At 42.7% G+C, this 17152-nt stretch overlaps 1 protein-coding gene across 2 annotated transcripts in view; it reads left to right on the forward strand.

The window, feature by feature from the left end:
- The window catches only part of LOC142501622 (alpha-2-macroglobulin-like), a 72613-nt gene that overhangs the window by 22602 nt on the left and 32859 nt on the right, over positions 1 to 17152 (forward strand). The window contains exons 12-18 of one of the 2 annotated variants that reach the window (XM_075611747.1): positions 1522 to 1755; positions 2249 to 2312; positions 6205 to 6350; positions 7132 to 7281; positions 7429 to 7599; positions 14208 to 14346; positions 15026 to 15155. In XM_075611747.1, coding sequence (XP_075467862.1) covers positions 1522 to 1755; positions 2249 to 2312; positions 6205 to 6350; positions 7132 to 7281; positions 7429 to 7599; positions 14208 to 14346; positions 15026 to 15155 — 1034 coding nt within the window. The remainder of the gene's footprint in view (positions 1 to 1521; positions 1756 to 2248; positions 2313 to 6204; positions 6351 to 7131; positions 7282 to 7428; positions 7600 to 14207; positions 14347 to 15025; positions 15156 to 17152) is intronic. The other variant, XM_075611748.1, reaches the window with a different exon arrangement.

Below are 17152 nucleotides of genomic sequence, written 5' to 3' on the forward strand. Positions count from 1 at the left end.
AAAACCAGTCGCTTTTTCCTCCGCAATATCACAAACATACGCCCGTTCCTCTGTTGCTCGACTGCTAAAACTCTGACTCAGGCCCTCATTCTATCCCACCTTGATTACTGTAACCTCCTGCTGTCCGGCCTTCCTGCCTCTCACCTGTCTCCCCTACAATCTATCCTAAACGCTGCTGCCAGAATCACTTTACTCTTTCCTAGATTTGTCTCAGTGTCTCCGATGCTGAAATCACTTTCCTGACTTCCGATCAAATCCCACATCTCACACTCAATTCTCCTGCTCACTTTTAAAGCTTTACACTCTTCTACCCCTCCTTACATCTCAGCCCTAATTTCTCGCTATGTACCATCCCGACTCTTGCGTTCTTCTCAATTATGTCTTCTCTCTACCCCCTTTGTATCTAAAGCCCTCTCCCGCCTTAAACCTTTCTCACTGACTGCCCCGCACCTATGGAATGCCCTTCCCCTCAATACCCGACTAGCACCCTCTCTATCCACCTTTAAGACACACTTGCTTAAAGAAGCATATGACTAGCATCGTGGCTAATACTATACGCATGATGCATAAAGCTTGGCCCCTGCAGACGCACTTACCAGAACGCCCTCCTACTGTCTCTGTACGTTCTTCCTACCTACCAATTAGATTGTAAGTTCCTTGGAGCAGGGACTCCTCTTCCTAAATGTTACTTTTATGTCTGAAGCACTTATTCCCATGACCTGTTATTTATATTATTTGTTATTTATACGATTGTCGCGTATTATTACTGTGAAGCGCTATGTACATTAATGGCACTATATAAATAAAGACATACAATACAATGCCCACTTATCATCCCAAAGTCTCAGCGGTACCTTAACGCAGGTGACCCTTCAGGTCAGTGGTGTCCGGGTTGGTGTCTGCTTGAGGGTCCAGGCATAGAGGTCTAGTCCCCTTGTGTCTTTCTCTCAGGACACAGCCCTCCTTTTCCTTCTGTCAGCCCCCTTGTGAGCTAAGGAATCTCCTTCCTGTTTCTCAGAGCAGGCTTTTTCTAACAGTCCTAATCAGTCTGGTTGATTGCCTGTGCAATTAACCAGCACATTGCTAAATTTAGAGGCAGTTTCTCTCCAACAGTGATAAGTCCCTGTTACAGGGAGATATACAGATTTTAGGATATCTCAGCTCAGAGATACTACTAGAAAGATAGAAAAAGATGGCAGATAAAAACAATATGGCCCACCCACTCTGCCCATTTTCACAATTACTGCAAAAACTCACACCCTATAACATCCCTGACTTGCTTTCAAATTTCGGATCCCCTTGCGTCTCTCCCAACAGCCAGCAGTCTTGAATTCTCTTACTGTACAGTATGTAGTTTCAAGTATTTATTCTATTCCCCCTTTCCTTTCAATCCTCCAAGCTGTATATTTTCTGTTATTAATACTTGGATGTTTTATGGTAAAGTTGGACTGCGAAATTGGATGGTGTAGTGTACCTTTAAATTCATAATCACAAGAGCTGACACTTTAATTCCTAACACAGGCCAGTTACCAAAGAGCTACAACAGACTACTGCCACAGACAGAGGTGGCTGACTCCAACATATGAGGAGGATTCACGAAGCATTAACCAATTTTACTCTCGGAGCAAAAGCTATCTACAAATTCAGCCCATACACAGGGTTCTGGAGTGTCAGGTCCCTGAGAAGATCACGGTGCATTACATTCTGACTCCAGAGGGTGTCAGAGAGTCAAAAAATGCAGTGTACCATTACCTGGTGAGTGCTTATCTCCTCCCTGCTTTTCAATATTCTCTGCAATAATGACTATCACTGAAATGCAGTCTGTCCCCAGCTTATGATATTCAAGCACTGACCCCTCACCCACACACATAAACAGTTTTATTATGGCACTCTGACCTTGCATATTCATTGCAATTCCAGTATCAATCTTCCGCCATACAGCTAGTATTGCTCCTCATCCTTGCAATCAGTGGGGGAATTCCCATGGTATTAGGGGGTGCAGAGTAAAACTGCTTTTGATCTTAAACTTGGAGTACCCCTACTTTAGAAACATACAGTTCCACTTCCTTTAAAATGTGTGTTATCTTGAGTTCCCATTGTCTGACCATCTCTGCCTTTCTGTTTCTAGAACATAAATACGGTATTATTATTCAGACTCCTTTCCCAATACTCCGTTCTGGTACTTCACACTGATTCTGACCTGCAGCACCATCTGATGTTCCTCTAAATTATTGTCTTCTCTTTACAGGTAATGGCAAAAGGGAGCATTGTTAAGTCGGGGAAGCATACAGTTGCATTAATTCCCAATGAAGGTAAAGTGGTCTTCGAATAAATAAAGATATTGTGTAATGATGGTAGGAGTTGGATGTGGCATATATAGACATATAGAGTATGGGGGAGGGATATAGCGCCCCTACCACGGAATATTTTTTTTAGCGCAAAACTTTTACTTAACTGTTTTCTTGTTATTGTTAATACGGATAAAAACATTACAATGCAATCTGTTTATTTTAATATTTTCAACAAAAAACAAAGATACCCAATGCTACATCCAATGTGACAAAAGGCCTGGGGGGGATTCAGTATGGGCCAGGGGGTGGGGGACGGGGGGAGTTGGGTGATCAACTTCGTTAGGGCCCGGGCAGGAGGATTTGGAGGGGGGAGTGAAGGCAGGTGGGGGCCTGTAGCCTGCTGTACCGGGCGGCAGCAGAGGAGGAACCCGGAAGGTAGGGCCGGGGCCTGATGCCTCAGGTATTGCACGTGGGGGGCGGGGGGTGGGGGGGTGGGGGGGAATGCAGCCTGTACCCGTGTTTGCCGGTAGCAGCTCCAAGAGGATAGGAGGTGAGTTGGATGATCTACTTGGTTAGGCACGTAGGGGGCCTGCAGCCTGCTGTTCCGGGGACGGCAGCAGAGGAGGAACCTGCTCCAGACGGGCCGCGGTGGACAGGGTAGAATGCTGGGAAGGTAGGACACGGGGGTGGGGAGTGGTTTGGTTGCCTGCTCGGTTAGGGACCGGTGATGGGGGGGATATTGGTTATGGAGGGGCCCGTGGTATGGCACGTGGGGGGTCCCACAGGTAGGCTCAGTTTGGGCTGGTGGGGGAAGCTCAGTCAGTGACACAACACACACAGGGACACAACGCACAACAGTACACACACAACAGTATAGGGTAATACAGATACAAAAATTACAGTACAAATAAGCAGTGCTTGACAAACCATCCAAAAATCTACTCGCCACCTAGTCCCACCCCTAAGCCCCGCCCTTTAAAAAATAAAATGAATAAATTCCTAGTAAGAACTAATAACAAGATTTGTTTATACATAACAATTTATTTATTGTATTACATTTATACTTTACTACAATTAGTCCTTGTTTCATAGTTACGCGCGCGCGTGTGTGTGTGTGTGTGTGTGTGTGTGTGTGTGTGTGTGTGTGTGTATGTCGGATGAGCTCACTAATCGGAAGAAAAAAAAAGCCAGATATGAATGACCCCCTGAACCCAATAAACAACCTAAAGAACAGTGTATTTAATAATTAATGGCATGGAAATTCATAGGATAATGCAATATATTAACCAATTATCACATTATTCCTAATCTTTTTGATACTGTATATAATTGTAAAAAATGAACCCAAAATAATTGTATTTTGGCATGGAGAATGATTGATGTCTCGATGGTAGGGATGAAATTATATTTAAATGCACCAATAAAACTTACCTAAACTAGCCATTCTTCCAATACTAACATCTTACATTCCCACTTTACAACAACACAATTACATGGTATATATGTTGTTATTCCATGATACACCACTCTAATATTTAACCACATCAATTTGCTAGTTGATCCAGTAGCATATATGTACATCAAATAGTTCATAATTTCACAAATTGATTCAGTTCAATTAATTCATTTAGACCAAATTGTGCTTTATATATTGTATATACCCAATACTGCTCTCTGTGTAGTAACCTAAGATCTCTATCTCCCCTTCTGGGATCACTGGGACTCACTTCTATGTCTCTAAAGCGAAGATCTTCATATCTTCCTTCATGTTTATCTAGGAAATGTTGGGCCAAATTATGGATTTTTTCCCCTTTAGCAATGAGATTAGCATTACAACAAAATGAAACAGTTTTTTAGGGGTGCTTAAAGCAATTACCTGACCCAAATTATTGAGATACCAACCAGGAAAGGGGCAATACTGGATTTGGAATAAACAAACACTGCAGAAGTAATAACAAATATTCAAGTCTGGAAACTTTTGAGTAACAGTGACAATAACATGGTCTCATTTAAAATAAATGATCAAAAAACATATTACTTGGGTTCAACAAAGACTTTAAACTAGAAAGGCAGATTTTAATAAACTGAGGACTAATCTACAAAGAATACATTGGGATTATGTTTTTGCAGGGAAAAATGTAGAAGATAAATGAGCAGTCTTTAAAACATTGTTAGAAAAGCACACTTATCAGTGTATACCCTTTGGAAATAAATATAAAAGAAACCAGTCTTAACCAATGGGGCAAAATAAACAGGTAAAGGAGGAAATGGACAAGAAGAGGAAGGCGTTTTGATTCTTAAAATCAGAAAGGACGGAGGCATAATATCAGAATTATAAGGAATGTAACAAAAGTTGTAAAGGGCAATCAAATTAGCAAAAAATGTAAATGAAAAATGGATTGCAATAGAAAGTAAGTTCAACCCTAAAAAGTTATTAAAGTACCTTAATAACAAACAGATTAGAAAAGAAAATATAAGACCCTTTCCATGTGAGATGGGCAGACAAATGATTGAAGATAAGGAAAAAGCAGTGATATTAATCAAATTATTTACCTCTACTGTATATTTACCAGGAAGGAATTTTCAAGTGCAAAATTAGTGCAGCAAAAGGAAGGCACAACCTATACATTAACAAAAATTGGTTAACAGAGGAAGAAGTGCATAGGTGGCTTGATAAAATTCAAGTAAAAATAGCAGCTGGCTCCGATGGCATACATCCAAGCGTTCTTATTTATTTATTTATAATATGTTTTAGATTGAGAGTTACCTCTTGTTTTCAATTATGCCCTGGGCCCAGAGTTATGATGACAATACATGGTTACATTCAATGAACACGGTTATACATTATATTTAAAGACATTGCATGAACAGTTAAAGATAATATATGTTATAGGCGTATGTAACAGTCACAGACCACATTAAAATGTGACAGAGTTTTATTAGCTAAGGAGCTAAATATTCAGGTTGGGCTAAAGTTGTAACTAGAGTATCTCAAGGATCGGTATTGGGACATCTGCTTTTTAACTTTTTTATTAATGAGTTTGAGGTTGGCATAAAGACTAAAATCTCCATATTTGCTGATGACACTAAATTGTGTAAGGTAGTTAAATCAGAGCAAGATGTGATTTCTCTCCAGGAGGATTTGGATAGACTGGAAATTGGGTAGGTAAATGGCAGATGTAGTTTAATACCGATAAATGTAAGGTTATGCATTCGGGAAACAAGAACAAACAGGTGACTTACAAATTAAATGGGGATAAATTAGGAGAATCCTTGATGGAGAAGGATTTAGGAGTGCTTGTAGACAGTAGGCAGCAATGGTGCCAAACGTCATGTAGTAGCTGCAAAGGCAAATAAGATCTTATCTTGCATTAAACAGGGAATGGATGGAGGGGAAGTATAATTATGCTCCTATAGAAAGCATTAGTAGGACCACACCTTGAATATGGAGTATAGTTTTGGGCACGATGCCGCAGTTGACATGTGGAATTAATTACCCATGGAGACTGTGATGGCAGATACAATAGATATGTTCCAAAAAAGTTGGACATCTTTTTATAAAGGAAAGTTATACAAGGATATAGCAAATAAGTAAACATGGGAAGGATGTTGATCCAGGGAGTAATCTTCATTATTAGGAGGAAGGAATTTATTTTTCCTCTTATCAGACATCATTGTATGATATTTCACTGGGTTGTTTTTTGTTTGCTTTCCTCTGGATAAAAATACTGTAAATACAAATATAGGATAAGTATCTAATGTTTAAAGTTAGCATAGGTTGGGCTTGATGAACATATGTCTTTTCTCAACTTCTACTATGTATGTAATATGTAGACAAATACTCTGCTCTTAAGAAGAATGTAAGTTGTGGGATCTTAAAGTTGAGTTTTGTTTTAATCCCATTCCTGTACAGAGGCACATGGAAAACTTTTAATTGACCTGCCCATTGGTGTTAAGACTGCTCCCTTGGTCAAGATACTGGTTTACTTGATTCTGGACAGTGGAGAGGTCCTTGCAGACAGTATCAGCTTGAAGGTGGAGAAGTGCTTTGTGAACAAGGTGAAGCAGAGTTTTCAAGACACTCATATACCTCTTATTCATGCCAGAGAGCTCACCATGGTATAGTTGTTTCATAAAAAAAGGCCCTTTGCCAGATGACATAAAAGAAAAGGGATATGGGTAAATGAGAAAAGTGCAATGTATAACAAAACGTAGTATGGATAATGTACAGGCATACCCCGCATTAACATACGCAATGGGACCAGGGCATGTATGTAAAGCGAAAATGTACTTAACGTGAAGCACTACCTTTTCCCCCACTTATCGATGCATGTACTGTACTGCAGTCATCAGATATGCGCATAACTGATGTAAATAACGCATTTGTAACAGGCTCTATAGTCTCCCCGCCTGCGCACAGCTTCGGTAAAGGTATTGTTGTTCAGGATGTGCTAACAGGCGCATGCGTGAACTGCCGTTTGCCTATTGGGAGCTATGTCCTAACTCGCGAGTGTACTTAAAGTGAGTGTCCTTAAACCGGGGTATGCCTGTATTCCTATTTAGTTCTGCCAGTGTAAATTGTACAGGCACATCACTCACTTCCCCACAGTCTATTAATTTTTTTTTGTACCTGAAATATAAGAAGTAAAAGTGGCTTAACTAACGTAACACAGAACTGAAAGTTTTTTTTCTAAAACCAGCAACCTAAATATGTCACCAGTTCCCATTTCTTAGTTATAGCTGAAAAACAGGTATCGCTAATATTTTGTGATTGTTATTCGAAATCTTAAACAACTTTGTACCACCACTGCTCTTTCTTTGGCTCCCTCTCTCCTTTTAGGTGAAGCTCTCTTTCTCCCCAACAGAGGCTCTCCCTGGCTCAGAGGCTGCTCTCAATCTCCTCACAGAACCAAATTCCCTGTGTGCATTGCGAGCTGTGGACAAGAGTGTTCTGCTGATGAAACCAGAGGCAGAACTGTCAGCACAATCGGTATGAATTAGACTTAGAGGGTCACTCAGCATCACTGTATCAACCCAGTGTAAACCTGTTTTACTCAGCGTGGGATGACTTGTAGGTTGGGGATCCTGAGTACAAGCAGTCTGCCCAGGTCCCAGTTGCTTATCTCTTACCTCCCAGGTATACAACCTGCTGCCTGTTCAAGACCTGAGTGGATATAACCATGAGGGCCACTACCTGGAGGAGCCACGAGATGACCCCTGCCTAAAGATAGAGCCGATCTTCATGAATGGTCTCTATTACAACCCAACCACCCCAGAGTGGGACACTGACGCCTACATGATCTTGAAGGTCAGAACCTGCTCCACTTCCAATATTACCTCCTTATCATGTATCTGTCTTTACATTTTCAATTCTACCTTTCTTGTTTTTTCTCTTCTCCCCTTTCACCTCTATAATTCCGTATGTAACCCCAACCCAAGCTGTACAATTGTATACAAGTAATGCTTTCCTCCCTTGGCAAAGCACTTGGCTGGCACCTGATTTTATGTGGAGTGTCCAGAGTACTTCAGCTTTAAATACTACACAGTATTTATAAAAAATAAACAGAATATAAATGGAGTCAAGGATGAACACACATCAATATAATAACTGGTATTTTGTTTTTATGCATTAGGTTCAGCAGTCTGACTCCAGTCAATAGATAGCTCTATAACCGCTTCATGCCGTGTGTAGGCAGAAACGTAATTTGCATATATGACATGGACTCAATGTAACCTTCTCACAACAGATTCATTCATTAAATGTAGAGGCAGAAACATCCACCACTATGGCAAAACGTTGAATAACTTGGATGTACTGTAGCTGCAATGCGTAGTGAATACTCAGAAGAAACGAGAGTTGTAACTGTAAATGGTTCTCTCTAAAAGCAGCTTAGCATGAACCTTATGTACACATTAAAACAAATAATATACCACCAACAAAAGGAAACGTACAGAATAACTTCTCTTAAATAGCTATAGTGCATTCAGCTAGCATTGTCCATTTGAGAAGCCTGTCACGTGTGATGTCCTTCGTTGCGTTGGTGTGTTTGTTGTCAGCAGGGCTGCCAACTGCGTACCTGGGGCCTAGGACAAGAGTTTCCACCTGGGTCCCCTGTATCAGTGGCCCTGCGAGCCCCCCCTCTTTTTCTCCTATACCCCCCTTCTCACATAAACATGTCCTCGCTCTCTCACCTCTTCCCCTCACTTTCAGTCTATTTCTCTCCCCCTTCCCCTCTCTCCCCATGTATTTCTCCTCAATCACTGTACTGTCTCCAGACCACTGTCTCTCACCTCCCCTTTTCTAACTCTCCCACTCGCAATCTCAATCTACGCTCCCCTTCATTCTACCCTTCCTCTCTCTTACTCCCTCCCTCCCCTTTCCCCCCTTTCTTTCTATGGGGCTCATTCACTAAACTTCGATAAGTGCATTAATAAACTATAAGTGCCCTTTTAGAGTGATATTGCATGTGTAGCTATTCACAAAGGTTTCGATAACAGGGCAATCTCGCACTAAAACAGCTTTTTACCGAGCTATAATACTGGCTTTACCAAGTAGTGCACTAGCTGAAAAAATGCCCAAACTCGCATTTTTTTCCAGCAACTGCTATTCACTAAACTCGGATATACATATCGAACTATAAAAACGTGTATTCTTTTCTCGCAATCCAAAGGGTGGCGAGATCAGAATTGCGATTTGCATATCAAGGAGTTTCTTTTACTTTTACTGCATAGGATTGATATCGGGGGTCTCTGGCACTCTCTGGAGCTGGCCTGCATATTTATTTAAGTTCTGGAGACCCCCGGATTAAATCCTATGTAATAAAAATACAATTACAGACAGTTTTATTACCTTAGCAGCTAACCGCTAAGGTAATGAGGGGGATTAAATAGTAGGCGCTGCTTTGTTGTTGGTACAGGGTGTGGGTGGAGGTGGTAGTGGCCCCGGGATGGGTGTTTAGGCCTTGCATGAAAGTTGCAGTAGAAGTTAACCCCTTTATTACCTTAGTGGTTACAACCACTATGGTAATGAAAGGGTTAACCCCTCACGCTACCCACACATAAGGCGTAAACACTATCCTGGGGCAACAACCGCCTTCACCCACTCCCTATACCAACAACTCCACACTGGAATGGGCAAAAGGGCTATTAGCCAAACATGGCTAATAGCGCTTTCCCATATTCAAAATGCCATCACAATGCAATACAAAAACAACCCCCCCCGCCCCCCCAACACCCTAACACCCACAGTACAATAATGGGCAAAATTCCTATTAGCCAGTTCTGGATAATAGTGCATTTGCCCATTAAAAATAAAACATTTGTCATCCAGCATAAAGTAAATTAAAGTTCTACATACCCCTGCTCGGATAAAGGCTGCCCTTGTCTTCCTCCATATTCTCCTCGGCAGCAAAATTACAATAAAAAAAACTAACTACTAGTCACTAACCTCTTAATCACCTTAGCGGTTAGTAACTGCTATAAGGGGATAATCTCCCTTGTCCGCTACCCACTGGGATGCCTAACCACCCTTCCTGGGGCAACTACCCCCAGCTCCTCTACCCATTGATTGTCACTGTGGTAAACCATGCCCACAATATGGGCATGGATTGCAACAATGACAATAAATGGGCACCCTAAAAAAATACACAATTAAATAAAATACAATCAATGTGTTTCTTGCCTTTGCTGGATTCACCCAGGTCCTACTCTGACACCAACTGTTCACCCTCGATGCAATGCTCAACAGGTTGATGTGCAGAAGTCCATAGTCCTCTGTTGATTGAAAAGACATCTTCGGTAAATTCTTTCCTTCTCTTTTCTTCTGTCTTCTCTTCTTTATAATCCAAAGGGACCTGGAGATGTTGCCCGACAGCTTCTTGGGCTCAAATGAGATGAGACAGGCCTTATGTAAGGCCTGTGATGTCACATTTGAGTGTGAAATAGTACACCCCCAATCTGATTGGTTGGTGTACCATGTGACAGCTTCCATTTTTTTTAAGGATGTGACATCATCAAAAAGGGAGAGAAGCCAGCCAATCAGGTAGTATATGCTTCCCTCCCTTTAAGATGATGTCCCTTCAGCAAAATTTTTTTTTAAAAATGGAAGCCATCACATGGTATATGCATCAATCGGACAACATATCCGGGCCCCTTCGCATTATAAAGAAGAGAAGACAGAAGAAAAAAGAAAAGTAAAGAACTCACCGTACACTCCTCTTCAATCAACAGATGATCATGGAGTTCTGCGCATCAGGCTTTTGAGCATTTCTTCATTTCTTCATGGATCGAGAGATGGTGCCGGAGTTGGATTCAGAGGGTGAATCCAGCAAATTTAAGAAACACATTGGTTGTATTTTATTTAATTGCATTTGTTGTTGTTGTTTTTTTTTTGGTTGCCCATTGACTGCCAAAGTGCTCAGCTATGCCCCTTTCAGGGTATAGATAAGCACAGTGACAAGCAATGCATTTTTTGGCAAATGAGGAAATCTCCACAAGGAACAAAGCGGAGCACAGCTGTGAAAAAGTGGGGCTAGACATCAGCAAAAATGAGGTTTAAAGTAATCTTTAATCCATGGTACCAACATGGGGAACAAACAGGCAAACTCTGACGCGTTTTGGGCAAGAGTATCTTGTGGAGATTTCCTTTACTGACCGTTTAGCGTGATGCACGCAATTGGATGAACTGCCTATCAACTGTGAGTACTCTTTTCTTCATACTTATGCGGATTTGGAGATTGTGACCACTATATGAGTGCTACTCCAGGGTGACTTTTTCCCAGTAGTATACTATACAGGACTGTCATTCTACCAGACGGCTGTCTGATACCCTATCATGGAATGCTACACTTGTCCCCATATAGGAGGAGATCATATTGCACACTAGGTTTATGAGTCTCACTAGGCTTCATTATAGTTTATCTATCATCTAACTCAGTACATTGTTCAGGACTTTATTGAGATATATGTACCCTTTGTTTACTGAGCACCGATTTTTGGAACTTGTTCCTGTTTGCCTATTTTTTGGCAAATGTTTATTTTTATTTAATTGTTATGTATTGTATTTTTTATGTGTTTTTTTTTTTTAGGTTGCTCATTCATTGTTATTATGGCAATCAATGCCCATATTGTGGGCATGGTTTACCACAGTCACAATCAATGTAGAGGGGGTGGAGGTAGTTGCCCTGGGGAGGGTGGTTAGGCCTCCAAGGTGGGTAGCAGGGGAGTGGGGTTAACCCCTTAATTACTATAGCAGTTACTAACAGCTACGGTGATTAAGGAGTTAGTGGTCAGTAGTTTACAATAAAAAACAATGTTGCTGCCCACAAAGGACGAGCAGGACGCAGAGGAAGGTGATGAGGATGAGGGAAGTCTTCATCCTGGCAGGGGTAAGTAGAACTTTAATTTACTTTATGAGGGCTGGCTAATGTTTTATTTTTAATGGGCAAATCAGCTATTATCCAGATGTGGATAATAGGAATGTTGCCCATTATTGTACTGTATATGTTGGGGGCGGAGGTTTGGAGGCGGGGGGGGGGGGTACACTGAGTGGGTAGTAGGGTTGTTGCATTTTAATGTTTATTGGGGGTAGAGGGGGTGGGTGAATGGGGCACTTGGCCCAGAGTGGGTGGTTAGGCTTACCGGGTGGGTAGCGGGAGGAGTGAACCCCTTCATTACCATAGCTGTTACCACCGCTATGTTAATGAAGAAATTAACTCCTCCCACAAGCTTCCTTGTAGGCCTAACCACCCACCCTGGGCCAAGTACCCCCATTAACCCACCTCCCAATAAACCAGGTACTGTAGCTTAACCTCTTCATTGCCTTAGCTGCTAGCCGCTAAGGTAATGAAGGTGTTTTAATGTTAATTTTAATAACAGAGTATTGAAGCATGGGGTCTCCGGAGCTGAACTACTTACACTTTATCCACAGGGACCCCTGCTTCCAGATTTACAGGCCCTGGTGTGGGGTGCTGGTATCTCCTTGCATTGTTTAAATCTACCACGTCACGTGACCAGGACATTAAATGCACAAGAGCTACCGGCACCCCATACCGGTGCCTGTATGTAGTGAAGCAGGGGGTCCCCGAGGCTGGAATGAATGCGGTACAGCTCAGGAGACCCCCTGCTGCAATACTACTGTATGTTATTAAAATTAACATTAAAACTGCACGATCGCCTGTAAGAGCTGTGCAGGGAGATGCAGCTCTCTCCGTGCAACTCTTCCAGGCTGCAGTTTAAGCAAACACAAGTCGTGCGATAAGTATGGTTGGGGGGGCGGGGTGGAAACACACAAAACAGAGCGATGTTGCATTTTTTTACCGTACTATAAAAAATGGGATTTTTCATAGTGAATACCGTTGTGACACATATTTCTTATAGTGAGGTAAGAACATGCAAACCCGTTCAGCCATGCACTGAACTTATCTAAGTTTAGTGAATAGGCCCCTATGGATTTTGAAGCCGCCGCTTTGATTGTCAGTGATAGACAAAAAATTCTAAAAAGGCGGATTTGCCTTTTTGAAACTGCTCAGCGAAAATCTGCGAGCCAAAGCAACTGCCCGATCCAAGGCAGATTAAAAACCGCCAAAACAATTCACCCATCTCCACAGGTGCAATATAATAAGGGATATTTGTCCGTCATTGGTAAAACATAAATAGGTTACTCACAGTCTTTTAAATTAGTAGCTTAGTAACAGTGCATGGGCTCTGGGATGCATAGGAGATGTCTCAGGTTCAGTGCATGGGCTGAGTCGCTTAGCAGAAGAAAAAGCTGATAAAAAAAACTTGCCTATTATTACCTGAAGTAACAGTATCCTAATATTACCTGAAGCATTACACTCTAACCCTGTCCTAACGGTCACTATACAGTAATTTGCTATCAGAAGCCTATGCTGCAGTGATGCCTCACTGGATCTGTTCTCCTCAGTGAGTTGCACAGATGAGTCAGGCTGTTGTAACGAGTGTCACTCTCTCTCACATACTGTATCCATCATTGAAGCAGAGCTGCTATCTCTCAACTCCGTGATGGAATACATCTCTCTCAACTCCTCTTACCATACAGTACATGCCAGTATTTAATTCCATTAAAGAGAGAAAATTAAGTACCACCCATTTTGTACCTTAGAACAGCCCCTAAATGCTTTCTCCTCTTCTTGCTAAGGACCCCATTTCTCTGCCGTCTTCCCCTGCATATCACAGCTCTCCTCTCTTCTACCGTTGTATTTCACTGCGCTCTCCTCTTCCCCATGCACTCCTCTGTTCTCCCCTCTTCTCCCCCTGCATATCACAGCACTCCTCTCCCTCTGCATCTCACTGCTCCCCTTTCTCCCTCTGCACCCTACTGTCCCATTGTGTGACCCACTGCACGCATATCTTCTCACATCTTTACCTTATTGCTCACCACTTTATGGTACATGGGGCCCCAGGTTCATAGAATGATGCTCTCACATGTACACATGGAAGCAGACCTCGTCTCTGAAGTCTCTCCCGCGACTACTTACTTTCCTTGAACCTTCTTTAAAAAAAAAAACCAAGAACACAATTTCAGGGGGGACCTGTTGAGTGACTTACATTATTAGTCTGGACTGACAGGCATTTGAGATGGATGCTGAAGTCACAGTCTGTGGATACTTTGTAGTCCATGTAAAGCTATACATTTGTTATCCACAAAACAGGTGCAAGGCCGTTCACTCTGAGCCAGATCCAGCTAGCACAGAATAATGTAGTAGTACCTACAGTATTTGTGAGGGTAGTACACTTCTTTATTTTATTTTGGTATGTTGTGTCATGCTATTTCTTCCCATTCCTTCATTTCTATCATTCTATTCTCTCTTACTGTGATACTCTTGTTGCCTCTCTCCTTGTCTCTTCCCCGACTATCACTACTATTCATCACACCAGATTTATATGTGTTTGCAGGATATGGGATTAAAGGTTTTCACAAACACCAATATCAGAATTCCAACACTCTGCCAGACTGGGAGGGGAGGCGGTGTAGGTGCTCCAGGTATACACGTAGTAGGGAGCCCAACCTCTGCAAGAGTGGTTTTTCCTCAAGGTACAGTACCGTAGCTGTCAGTGTATGGATTCACGTCTCAGGGAAATTTCTAAGTGCAACTATTGCAGGTAACTGGTTTGTGTATCTGTATGTATGAAGGGTGTAGTGAAAATGAGGTAACACTCTCATAAGCCCAGATGCTCGATGGTCCATAAGAATATTTAGTATAACGTTAAGCTAAAGGAATGCTAGGTTAATAGTAATGACTATACACTAGGTATATTCCAGTTTGTTCCAGGTATCCCTCCACATATTATATAAAGGAGTGTTTGGGGAGGCATGCAAGCCTCTTAGTACTCTAGTAAAATAGGACTCTCTCTCCTCCAAATGCCCTATTAGTGTCTGGGTAGGAGTAATGCCACCTTTAGGTAAGACATGCTTAATGCTACATTATTAGTAGCTGATGTGATTATATAACTTAACATGATATTAAACCTATGCTAATGAGTTAAAAGTTTTTGCATATAATCACCTTTGTGAATATGCGTTAAATGTACATTACTGTTTTAGGTAACATGACATTATTTACCCTGATTTAACAGCGCTTAGTGTATCTTGGCCACAGTGAGGATGAGTAGAGATGTACTAACAGCCCCTCAATCCTGCTCTAGCATAGAGCTCTGTCACTGTGACAGTGTCTCCAGGCTCAGTCCAGTTTGACCATTATTCTCTTTCTCAGCTAGTGCACGCTTAAGTTATAGTGGTGATGTACAATATATGTCAGAGATGGACGCTAACACCATTGAGATGATTGAGACCGTGAGGAAATATTTCCCAGAGACCTGGCTTTGGGACTTGATCGAGACAGAGTGAGTGTTTTATAATATATATAAATAATGTTCTTTTACTGTCTGTACAGGCTTTTCTCTGGTGGGAATGCTTATAAAAATCAATGCTGTGTTCAGGGCCGCCAACAAAAATCATGGGGCCCAGGACAAATGAAAGGAGCAGGGCTCCCCCCCCCCCATAGTGCACCTACCAAGGAAATAATTTTTTTAACGCACAACTTTTACTTAACTGTTTTCTTGTTATTGTTAATACGGAAAAAAACAATTACAATCCAATCTGTTTATTTTAATATTTTCAACAAAAGACAAAGATACCCAATGCTACTTCCTATGTGACAAAAGGCCTGGGGGGTGGGGGGGGGGGATTGAGTATGAGCCTGGGGTGTTCCCTACCTGTCTTTCTGGGTTAGGGGGGATTCCGATATCTCCTGTGTGAAGCTTGAGAGTCAGATCTGGAAGAAAGCAGTATAGGTTATTTCGGTGTAGTATAGGGCAGTTAAGGTAAGACAGAGAGCGTGTGGGTGAAAGAGAGAGACAGAGTGAGAGAGAGTGGGTGTGGGGGGTGGGTGATGGGGTGGGTGGGTGACTGACTCTTGGGTGGGTCACTGACACTTGGGTGAGAGGGTGACACTTGGGTGATTGAATGACGGGTGGGTGACTATGATTGACTGGGTTGGTGTCTGTATTCACACACACACACACACACACACACACACACACACACACACACACACACACACACACACACACACACACACACACACACACACACACACACACACACACACACACACACACACACACACAGACACAGACACTCACACCTCACACAGACACTCACACAGACACTCTCACACACAGACACTCTCACACACACAGACACACACAGACACACACACACACACACACACACACACACACACACACACACACACACACACACACACACACACACACACACACACACACACACACACACACACACACACACACACACACAGACACACACAGACACACACACACACACACAGACACACACACAGACACTCACACACACACACACACAGACACTCACACACACAGACATTCATACACTGACAAACACACAGACACTCACAAACACACAGACACTCACAGACACTCACACACTTACAAACACACAGACACTCACAAACACACAGACACTCACAAACACTCACAAACACACAGACACTCACAAACACACAGACACTCACAAACACACTCTCACTCACAAACACACAGACACTCACAAACACACTCTCACTCACAAACACTCAGACACCCTCACACTCAGACACAGTCTCACTCAGACACACTCTCACTCAGACACACTCTCACTCAGACACACTCTCACTCAGACACTCTCTCAGACACTCTCAGACACTCTCTCAGACACTCTCAGACACTCTCAGACACTCTGGGAAATTGGAGCGTGGGGGGGGGGGGGGAAATCAGAGCAAGGGGGGTAAATCGGAACAGGGGGGTAAATCGGAACAGGGGGGTAAATCGGAACAGGGGGGTGGGGTAAATTGGAGCGGTGGGGTAAATCGGAGCAGTTGGGGGCATGGAGGCAAGGGGGAAGCAAGGGAGGCATAGAGCAGTACTTATCACTTGTTCCATGCAGGAAAAGGCGGGCCTCGCTTTGCAAGGTCGTATAGAGCTTTCTGCGGGCCAAAAAAAAAATCCTGGCAGCGTACCAACACGCGCCAGCCAATCAGGAGAGGAGGGAGGTTTTTTTTTCTTTTTCTTTGTTCAGACAAGCGCGCTACCTGGCGGATCGCGCTTAATTCTGTCACCCCGTGGTGACCGGGTGACGGGATTTATCGAGGGGCACGGCTGCGCAGTACCATCTGTCCCTCCCTGTTGGCGACCCTGCTGTGTTACATAAATATAGCAAAAGATCTAGGAAAGATCAAGGAAAGTCTACCACATTAAATTTCCACCAGCCTCCTCCTAACCCATTAATCTGCCTCCTCCGAACCCAGAACCATACCTCC

The sequence above is a fragment of the Ascaphus truei genome, chromosome 8, assembly GCF_040206685.1.
Source record: "Ascaphus truei isolate aAscTru1 chromosome 8, aAscTru1.hap1, whole genome shotgun sequence".
NCBI classification, from domain to species: Eukaryota; Metazoa; Chordata; class Amphibia; order Anura; family Ascaphidae; genus Ascaphus; species Ascaphus truei.